This window comes from Acinonyx jubatus, chromosome E3, assembly GCF_027475565.1.
Source record: "Acinonyx jubatus isolate Ajub_Pintada_27869175 chromosome E3, VMU_Ajub_asm_v1.0, whole genome shotgun sequence".
NCBI lineage: Eukaryota > Metazoa > Chordata > Mammalia > Carnivora > Felidae > Acinonyx > Acinonyx jubatus.
Genome location: NC_069398.1, coordinates 37,196,940 through 37,207,220, shown reverse-complemented (window position 1 = coordinate 37,207,220; position 10,281 = coordinate 37,196,940). Strand labels below are relative to the sequence as shown.

General features: G+C 65.7%; 1 protein-coding gene across 1 annotated transcript; it reads right to left on the bottom strand.

Moving 5' to 3' along the window:
- Positions 1-656: 656 nt before the first annotated feature.
- On the bottom strand, positions 657-5,615 carry SOX8 (SRY-box transcription factor 8). The gene is made up of 3 exons (XM_027043679.2): positions 5,060-5,615; positions 3,538-3,767; positions 657-2,802 (listed from the first exon to the last, which is right to left on the bottom strand). The coding sequence occupies exons 1-3, from the start codon at positions 5,479-5,481 to the stop codon at positions 2,060-2,062; spliced, it is 1,395 nt and encodes a 464-aa protein (XP_026899480.1). The 5' UTR covers positions 5,482-5,615; the 3' UTR covers positions 657-2,059.
- Between the last annotated feature and the right edge of the window lie 4,666 nt (positions 5,616-10,281).

Below are 10,281 nucleotides of genomic sequence, written 5' to 3'. Positions count from 1 at the left end.
GAGAAGTGTGAGCTTCCTCTCGGGCCCGGAGATGCCCCAGAAGCACCTGCAGGGCCTGGAGGTGGGTGCCCCCAGCCCCACGCAGCCCCTGAACCAGCTGCGGGGAGGCCCGGCCAAGGGGTGAGGCTGCCCCCTTGCTTGCGGTTGCCCCCCACAACCATCCCTCCCTGCAGACACTCGGCCAACCAGACGGCCCTGCCTGGTTCTCGCAGGACAGCTTTCACCCAGCTCCCAGCTTGGCTCCGCGCCAGCGCCCGAAAAATGCCGCCAGCCACCCAGAAACCCGCTCTGGGATTTGCCTGGGAGGAAACCATGGCCCCGAATCTGGACCCGCTTTGCCTACTGAATAGGCCCCTGGGGAAAGAGGACACTGGCGGCATGGCCGGCTTCCTGGGGCCTCTGAGATCCGTTCAAATCCAGACACAGCCCCTGCAGGGGGCGGGGGTGGGGTGGGGGAGCCTGGCTGTGCCCCAGGGTTGAAGCGTTGTCTCTGCCTTCCATGGGGCTCCGGATGCCCACATCCTCTGAGGAGGGCTCGGGGTAGACTGCACTCCTGCCTCCGCCAAGGCCCTCGAACCAGACCCCGTTCTCTCGGAGCCCCCGTCCGCCAGGCTTATGGAAAAGCAACACACAAAACGCAGCCTGAGTAGATAAAAAGCCTTTTTTTTTTTTTTTAATTTTATCAAATTGGTCTGTACAAAAGTTAGCGTTGCTTGGTCAGAAAGTAGCCGAACACAGCAGGTAAGTGACAGCGGAAGCCCAAACTCCACGCGGAACAACGGATTTTGCATAAAAATGAGTTTACTGTAGTTCCCTGCCCCCACCCCCAGAAAGAGATATGCAAAACAAATTCTTTTTTTTTTTTCTAGAAAAAGGTAGGAAAAAGTAGAAAAAGTAAAAAGAAGCAACTTCTCGGATGTCTTCAAATGTACAAAGTTTTAAAGGCACAAGTTTCCATGAAGTAGGCGATTACCGTTGGTCGGCACGCAGCGGAAGCAGGTACACGTCAATCGGGTATTATTCGTCTAAAGCTAAGACTCTAAACACTTAGTGGAGAAGGTTTTAGTTTCACAGCTTGTAGGTGGCGTCTGGGTCCTAAGAGCCGAGATTCATGTGCCTCTCCAGCCACCCCGTCCCCGGCTTGGCACCGTTGTGAGCAGGGGTGGAGCCCAGGGACACCCATGCCCTCTAAGCCTCGACCTCACACGGGTGCCACGGCACCCCCAACCCGGACACAGACACGACGAGGCGATCCCTTCTCCCCGCTCAGGGTCCCGGCCACCTCCCCGGGGCCTGGAGCCCCAGGGCCCCCACCCCACGCGTCCTCCTGGCCCTGGAGCTCAGCAACCCGGCCTCCGTTTTGTCTGAAATCCTACTTTCTGCACAAATTACTTAAAGATAAAATAATACAGAACATAAATACGTTTCAACAGCTTCCAAAACAAATCGAACGTGTTTAAGCTTCAAAAACAAAACTTAAAAAATAAAATAAAATAAAACGAGGGAAGCGTTAGTCCCAGCCAAACCTGGCTGGGTAGAGCCTGCGTTGTGGGAGCCCCTCGGAGCTGACGGGCTGGTCCCGAGAGGTGCTCCCACAGACACATTCTCGCCAGGCTGCGGATGCCGCTGGTCCCGTGGGCTCCCGGCGCGAGGCTGGCGGGGACCCCGGGAGACGGGCGGCCGGGGTCCCCGCGCCTCGTCCCTCCTTTTTGTTTTGTGCTGTGGCTGCCTCGGGTCCACTGAGATGCAAAACCAAGGGGCTACTGTCTGCAGGGAAGAGGGCCCGACGGCCGTCCCCCGCGCAGTCACCAGTCACCGCCAAGAGCCAGCGACAAGGAAAAGAGGGCTTTGTTGGCCGAAGGGAGCGGGGAGATCTGGAAGCAATGGGGCGTCGGGCTCCAAGCGTGGCTGCCCGCAGACGTCAGCAGGCCCTTGCCTGGAGCCGCCGTCTCCTTTCCCTCTGCCTCTGCACCCCTTCCGGAAGACCCGAGGCTCTGTCTTTGCTGAGATAAAGGTTCTCCCTCTCCAACGCCAGTCTCCCCCACGGGCCACGGCGCCCTCAGGGTCTGCTCAGGGTAGTATACACAGGCTGGTCCCAGTTGCCTGGCGGGCTGTGGGCGGGCGGCACGGAGAGGCCGCTGAGCAGGGGCGAGGCGTAGGGCCGACGGGAAGGGTGGAAGTAGGGGCACTGGTAGAGGCTGGACGGGCAGCCGGGGTACGGGCTGTAGTAGCTGGGGGCCTGCAGGTCAGCGTAGTCGCACTGCGAGCTGGCAAAGGAGCTGGCGGCCGCGGCCGCGGCCGGGGCCGCCGTGGTGACGCTGGCCTGGCCACTGTAGGAGCCGTAGTCGGTGCGGCCTGGGGAACCATGCGACTGGTCGCCGTAGTGGCTGGGGCTCAGCTGCTCCGTCTTGATGTGCGGCCGCGGGGGGCCTGTCTCGGTGGGCGACGCTGAGGCCGACGGGGCTCCCTTGTGGGCCCACACAGGGGACGCCCCGAGGCCGGCTGCCCCCGAGTGTGAGTAGGAGGCGCCCCCGTAGGAGCCGGCGGCGGGCTGGCCGGGCTCCGCGGGCAGGGCCGAGTGGCCGTTGAGGGGCAGGTACTGGTCGAACTCGTGCACGTCGAAGGTGTCCATGTTGCCGATGACCTCGCTGCTCAGCTCTGAGATGTCCACGTTGCTGAAGTCGATGTTCTGGCGCCCGCTGTCTGCCAGACGGCGGCCTTCCGGCTTCAGCTCCGGCTTGCCCCCGTGGTGCAGGTCCGTCTTGGGGGTGGTGGGCGGGGTGGGCGGCCCGTGGGTCTGCCCTGGGGACAGAGCACATTTCAGGCATGAATGCTCCTTCTGTGGGGGGCCGGCCGGCTGGCGACGCACACCCAGGAGGAAAACCAGCCCGCTGACTGCCGCAGGTAGAAATCAACGGCTTTTTGTTTCTGTACGTTTCCCAGAAATTCCAGCAGAGCCAGACCCAGACCTCACTGCTCGGCCGAGGAAATTCCGTTAAGCGCTGTTCTGCAGGAAGAGCTAGGCCACGGAGGCCCCCACGCCTACCCCAGAAGACCAAGATGGGGGAAAGGAGAGGAAGTGCCCGGCCCCTTGCACGTGACCACAAGGCCACGCACACAAAGCTCACTCTCCCCCAGGCTCACGGCGGTAGCCAGCTTCCCGGGGACTGCTCGGCTGGCCGGGGCTCCCCTCCAGCCCGTCTGATCTTGAGGCTGGGCTGCTGACCACCGCACAGGGGACACGAGTGAGTGCTGGGTCAGCACCCGCAGAAAGGCCAGGGGAAGCAGAAACGCCTCCAGGAGGAGCAGAAAACGCCCACGTCATGCAGCACCCGACCAGGGAAAAGTTGTGAGAACGTCAGGGCTCAGAGGGGGCTAAGCAGACCCCCATGTGCACGGGGGACCTTGGGGCGACGCGGACACCAGCCCTGGGAGCGAGCCCCTGCTCCCCACCCCACTGCTCATCTCACAGTGGATGCCAGACCCCCCACTTCTCCTGCTGGGGCAGGCAAATGCTGTGGGGCCCCAGGCGCCCACCTGTGTGGTCGCCGTGGTGGTGCGCGTCACCAAGGCCCGCATCCGCCTTGTACACGGCACCGCTGGGATGGGGGCCCAGCTCGGCTCCGGAATCAGAGTCGCCCTGGCCTGCTTTCACGCTCTTCCTGCGGCGCGGCTGGTACTTGTAATCCGGATGGTCCTTCTTGTGCTGGACCCGTAGCCGCTCCGCCTCCTCCACGAAGGGGCGCTTCTCACTTTCGCTCAGCAAGCTGCAGCACCAAGGGCAGAGGTGGCACGGTGAGGGCACCCACGCCGGCCCCCCCCCCCCGACGCCCACAGGGAGGCCTGTGTGTGCTCCCGCACCTCAGCAGGCACCAGGCGGGCGCCCCCCTTTCTGAGGACGGGGGCTCGGGCCAGTGAGGACTTCTGGTGAGGGTCAAAGGAACGTGCTGGAACGAAACCCAAAGCTTTCCATCTCCATCATCTTCTTACTTCCCTCTGCCCTCAGACTGTGTAAGTCCCCTCCCTTTGGGGCTTTCTAAGGCAGGCGGGGGAGGAGGCAGAACCCAGCTGAGAACACACGGTGGATCAAACGAGGCTTCCCGGGAAGAGCAACGAGCGGGGAGGGACTCCGTGGGCATCTGGGCTTCCCAGACCTCCAGGAACACTGGCTAAACCGGTGGTCCTCGCTGGGGCTCACAACACACGCCAGGCCCCTCAAACCCTTCCAGGAGCTCACCTCCAACTGCCTGTGGGACAGGGCACAGAGGACATCCGTGCAAACTCCCAGGGCCCGCTCACGAGGAGAGGGGCAGGAGATGGGAACCGGCGCCCGGAACCCAAAGCCATCCATGTAAACCCAAGGAGACCCCCCCCCCCTTGGTGGGGACGGGCTGCTCTGAGCAGCAAGCAGCCCTGCTGTGGCCCTACTTTCTGCACAAGCGTCCGGTTCCACCATGCCCAAGTGAGCACAAAGCATGCTTGTGCCCGACCACTCTTGTATCCCCAGGCTTTCCTTGCCGAGGGGCGCAGCGCGGGCAGACGATGGAGCAGCTGTCGGGAAGGTGCCCGCGGGGCAGACGTGCACCCCCTCCGTCTGCCTTGACTTCTTGCACATGGTGGTCAGAGTGGAAGGGAGCCCTTTAGAAAGAGGGGCGCCTCCAGCCAGCACCACCTCGCCTGATACCGTGTCCCGCTTCTGGACAGAAGCCACCTTTCCTCAGGGAGGCACAGGCCTCGGGCTTGGGGGCCAATCCCAGGTGGGGTCCCCCTCTCGCAGGCTGTTGGCGGGAGGGAGTGCGCTAGGGCTTGCGTGCTCGCCCTGCAGCCCTCTGTGGCCCCGACCACCTGCGTACCCCGGGGGGGGGGAGGGGGGGCAGTCAACGCGGCCGGAGGGCGGTTGTCCGCTGGAACTCGCCCTGGGAACAGCCACTGGGAGCAGAGCCGAGGCCGGGCGCGGGGCCACCTCCAGAGCCCCTGCGAACCCCAGGACCCCCTCCGGCCCGCCCGCGCGGCTGGGGCTCCCGTCCCCGCCCCCGGGGCCTGGGGACCGCGCACTCACCGCCACAGCTTGCCCAGCGTCTTGCTGAGCTCCGCGTTGTGCAGGTGCGGGTACTGATCGGCCAGCTTGCGGCGCGCCGCCTGCGCCCACACCATGAATGCGTTCATGGGCCGCTTCACGTGAGGCTTGGCCTTCAGCGCGCCGCCGCCACCGCCGCGCACCGGCATGGGCACCAGGCTCCAGTCGTAGCCCTTGAGCACCTGCGACACGGCGTCGCGGATGCAGGCCGGGAAGCGTTCGTCCGCCGCCTCGGCCGCGTCACCCCGGCCGCCGCCCCCCGCGCCCACCGCGCGGCCCAGGCCCTCGGAACCGGCAGGCGACGGCGGCGCATCGGAGTCCGAGTCCTCCACGTGCGACATGGAGCTGGCGGTGCCGGACGGGCTGCAGGGCGGCTGGGCACGGGCCTCGCTCATGTCCAGCATCAGGGCCGCGCGCGGAGGGGCGCGCACCGGGACCCGCGGGGCCGCTGCTCGGACTGCGCTGCGGCCGCTCTGGGACCCGAGGTCGCCGCGCGGTGGCCCGACCTGCGTGCCCCCTCCGCCGCCGCCGCCGCCACAGCCCGACCCCGGCCCCTCCGCTGCCGCCGCCGCCGCCGAAGCTCCGTCCCGGCGGAGGACCCGCAACAAGTTTCTTTAAGTGGCGGCCGCGAGGCTCCGCCCCCTGCCCGGGTCCCCATTGGCCCGCGCGCGCCCCGCTGCCCCCGGGGGGCGGAGCCCGGCTGCCCGCCCCTCCCCCACACGAAGAAAGTGCCGCGGTTCCCTCTGCGCCCCCGCGCGCCCCTCCCGGCACCGCCCCGCGCCGCGGGCCCACTTTCCAGCAGGGGCGGGGAGCGAAAGGGGTCTGGGACCCGGAACGGCGGGGCGCTCCGGGTGCCTCTGCCGGGCGCGCGGCGGCTCCTGCGCGTCCCGCCTTCGGCCCCCTCGCCCAGCCCGAGAAAGCCCGCTCCGCGGGGAGGCGGGTCTGCCAGCGCCTCGCCACAGCCGGTCCTGAGCCCCGACGTCTCGCCCGCAAACCCGAGGCGCCGGGGTCAACTGCCGCCAGCCCGCGGCCCCGGGCAGGGTTGGCTCGGCCGCGTAGCTTCAAAGCCCCGGCTTCCCGCCCGCAGGGCCGGCGCGCCGGACAGGATCCTCCAGCGCGCCCAGAGTTTGCGCGCCGCGCACGTCCAGGTAAAGCGCGCCCGAAGGCCGCGCCCCGAAGCTGGGCGATCCCTGGTCCCCCGCCCTGTCCGGGTGTGAGCGGAGAAGGCGCGGGCGGGGGCGCGGCCCCAGGAACCAGGCAGCGGAGGGGGGGGGGGGGCGGGAGCGATGGGCAGGGACTGGGCTGACCCTAGCTGTGAGTCCCTGGGGCCGCCCGGCGGATGGCGTGGCCGGACGCGGGGGCCTCGGGCCTTCCGGGCGTGACCCGGAGCGGGGGGGGGGGGGGGGGTAGGCAGCGCCGAGGCCGTCGGGCGGGCGGCCCTGGGTGGTCTGGAGAAGTGAGGGCCGCCTCGGGCGCCTGCAGTGGAGGAGATGGGAGCGCCAGCCAGGAGGGAAGGGGGTGGGCTGTGCCGCCCGGCTTGGGGCGGCGGGGTCGGAGAGGGGACATTTCTCCGGACGCTAGCGCCGGGCCGCGGCTCCGAGTCCCCGCCCGAGGCCGCCCCCGCGAGTTGGCCTTGGGCCTGCCAGTCCCCGAGGGCGGCTCAGATTCTTTCGCCAAACCCACCGGGAGACGATGGACCGGCCGCCCAGAGCTTCGCCACAGGCCCTCGGGTGGCCGAGTGGGAACACGTGCGGCTGCGAGCTTGTGGCCCGCGCGCCCTCAGTGACCCTAGGCAAGGGAGCCGGGTCCCCCAGGCGCGCGCCCCTCTTCGGAGTTGTGGATGCCTGGGCCAGTGGCGTCCGCAGCGGAGGAATAAGGCCGGCTCTCCGTCTCTCCCGCAGCAGAAGGCGCTGGTCTGTTACCCGAAAACTCCGAGTCGAAAGTTAGTACTTGGGTCGGGCTGAAGCATCTCTCTTGTGCACCTTTTCCAACTCAGGGGCCGCCATCGCGCCTCTGACCGCGTCCCTTTTCATTACCCCCCCCCCACCAGACACCCTCCCCCCCAGCCCCTGCCCCCCTGGGTTGCAGATTCTTCAGAGAAGAAGAGGTTTCATACTTGGGCCTTGGAGCCCTGTCCATCTCAGCTGCCCATCTAGGGACGTAGGTTTCGCCTCACCGGCCCTGGGGCTGCCCAGGGACCCCGCAGCCCCGCATCTAAAACATGCAGGTGCCTGTGTGGGGACACCTTAGGGCCTAAGAGGGAGGGGGGTGCCTGCCTGCCCAGATTTTTTGCCACTTGCAGGTGACCCCAAGGCGCTGCTTTTTTTTTTTTCTCAGTGGGCTTTGCTGCCCAGGGAACCTGATCTCCTGCCTTATGGGAAAGTGCCACTGGGGGTGTTGCATCTAAGGTGAACAGCCCTGGGGGCGGGGGGGGGGGGCACCTGATGGCAGAGGCAGAGCCTCTGGGAGTGGCCTGTCCTCTTGCCTCCTGTCCTGTGTCTGGTCTCCTTTTGCTCTGTCACCTTCCAGGGAACACCCTTACCTGCTGGCCTGTGCTGGCTTCCCCTCAGAGGTCCTGCCCTCCACTTGGGGTCCCCACTGTGCAGCTGGAGGACTCAGGGAGGGCCCAAGGGGAGGTTTCCTGGGGGTACCCGCCGAACTTGAACTTACTGCCCCCTGCCAGTGCAAGCAGGAGTTTCATGGAGTGTCGAGGCTGGCGGACCTGGCCCAGACTCTCCTTCTCTCCCCCCTCCACGCTCCCCCCACCCCATCCCTCCTTGCACCCAGTGTGACATTGGGCACCATGTCTGGGTTTTCATGAAGAGCCCTGCTTTTCCAAGGACGATGAAACCCGGGGCTGCACTGGGGACACCAGGTAAGGTAGCCTCTCCCTGCTTCCTGCCGGCCCACAGAGGGTCACGGACAGGTGGCCACTGGGATCCTCGGAGGGTAGAGGCCGGGCTGGGGGAGTGCCAAACCCAGGTCACACATTGGTGCCGGGTGTGTGGTCCTAGGACCCACCCTCACGTCCCCTGGGCCGCACTGAGCACCCTGGGGGTTGGGAGGGGTGCCGGTGAGCGCCTGTCATTTACGTGCAGCCCACAGCTCCCGCAGAATGGTTGGGGAGGCGCCTATCCTGCCAGGCCTTGACCCCCGGCTGGCCGAGAGCATACGTGTGCACTTCCCCACAAGGCGGCACCCAGGTGCCAGCTCGTCAGCCCAGGGCCGGCCGCACACACATGGGGTGGCTTCCAGGAGTGCCCCACAGCCTCCTGGCCTTCTGGAAGGCCTGTAATACTTGCCGGTGTGCTTTCCAGACTCATCCTTCGTTAGTGCTGCCCTCAGTTCATGTCCTCAGCTGGTAGGCAGGCCCCGGGTGGGTCCCAGGGTGTGGCTGTGGTTGGTTCCTGTCTTCACCAGGATTGATGAAGCACCTGCTTTGTGCCAGGGGATTTTGTGGGCAAACACCATGGAGCTGAGACACTCACCATGCTGGGGGGTGGGGGGTCCCGGAAGGCACCTTTGAGGAGGTGACGTTAAGCTGAGACCTGAAGGTTCCAACTGCTTGAAGAGGAAAGGCCACTCCCTCATGGGGGGGGGGGTAGTGGGGGACAACATGTACAAAGGCCCTGAGACCCTAGAGCATAGGATGGCTGATGTACGTGAAGATTCTAGACCTAGGCCCCTGGCAGAGGCTCCAAGGGCACCTGGGAAGAAGGAAGTGTAGGCTGATGTGCACCCTGAAAGCCTACAAGACCTGGCCAGTCTGGGCCTGGAGGGCCCCAGGGACACCTCTTCCAGGCAAAGGGCCCCCAACTTCCCCAGCCCTTGGCTTCTAGGGGTGCATAGGAAGTCTGTGTGTGTGTGTGCACCTGCGTGTGTGCACGCGTGTGTGTGCATGTGTGGCGCTGGAGAGGCTGAATGGGAAGGAAGGGCTGCTGAGGAGGCCACCACAGAGGACGGTATCCCTCTCTCGTTCCTTGTGTTACCCTCTGCCTACCCTCAGCCTGGCCCGCATCTTGGACAGGCAGGGAGGCCACGTCCACAGTTTGTGCAGACTTTCAGAGAAAGGCACCGGGCGCGGGCCACATGGGCCCTTGAGCCCTAGGGACGGCATGTCCCCTGTGTGTCTGCAGCCATGACCTGGGCCTCTCAGCGAGCCAGCCTGAAGCAGTTGGCATCACATCCTGGGAACCCCAGCTCGGTCTCAGAGATTAATTGGTGCTTTTAATTACTGGCTGGTCTGCAGAAACCAAACATCTAGGACAAAGATGAGCGATCAGCTCTGAGCAGTGGCTCCGCAAAGACAGCCCCATCCTGCCCTGCTGGGTCTCGGAGCGAGAGGCGAGGGGGCTCACAGGGGCGCCAGGAGTCCAGTGGCCCCCAGTAACAGACTCCCAGGGCTCCGGGCCAAGCTTTTTGTTGAAACACCCCTCCCGACGTAGTTTGCCAGCTGGCGTGGACCTTCTGGTTTGGGTCAAAGCCCTTCCTCGGTTGGGCTGATGTCCACTTGGAAGCTGGCTGTGTCTGCCCCTCGCCTTCTGTGTGTGCAGAGGCCGCCGGGAGATCGTGCCCAGATTCCCCCCTCCCCTGCCTGCAGGACCAGGGTGTTCTGGGCCAGCCTGTGGGGGGTGCTGGTACTCAGGACACCTCCCGACCGCCGGGTTGGGGTGAATGTGCTCCAGGCTGCACCTTGTCACCGGCTCTGAGGCCGATCAGGAAAGCCACCCTGCCCAGGGGTGGCCGGGGACAGGACAGGGCAGTGGGACCCCCTCCTGTGGCGGTTCTTTGAGAAGATCGGGGGAGAGGGCAATGCTTAGCCCGGAGGGCTGAGCCCGGCGCACGCTGTCTGCCCAGTGACATGTGCTGTGCAGATGTGTCGGGAACAGCTGTGGGCTCTGCTCTGGCTTCCACTCACCCCCTGCTGGACGCGACCCCCCGGCCTCCGGCTGTGCCCATCCATCTCTCCTCTCCCTGTCCTGGGCCTGGCTCCTGACTCCACTGGCGACATTCAGGTCTCAGTGTGTATCTTTGATGGCAAGCAGAGACTGCTTCCGCAGCCCAAACCGTCCTCAGGCAGGGTCCTGGGGCCTGCATGCAGAGCCCTCCTTGGGTAGACGCGAGTGCCAGGCGTCTGGCCAGAGCTGGCCAGGCACCAGCATACCACCTGCGGGGAAACTGAGTCCGCTGAGGTGTTAGAGGCT

Coding starts and splice junctions, on each gene's coding strand:
- SOX8 (XM_027043679.2), bottom strand. CDS start 5,481: ATGCTGGACATGAGCGAGGCCCGTGCCCAGCCGCCCTGCAGCCCGTCC. Junction 3,768..5,059: donor ACGCTGGGCAAGCTGTGGCG/GTGAGTGCGCGG, acceptor TTGGTGCTGCAG/CTTGCTGAGCGAAAGTGAGA. Junction 2,803..3,537: donor CCACCACGGCGACCACACAG/GTGGGCGCCTGG, acceptor CTCTGTCCCCAG/GGCAGACCCACGGGCCGCCC.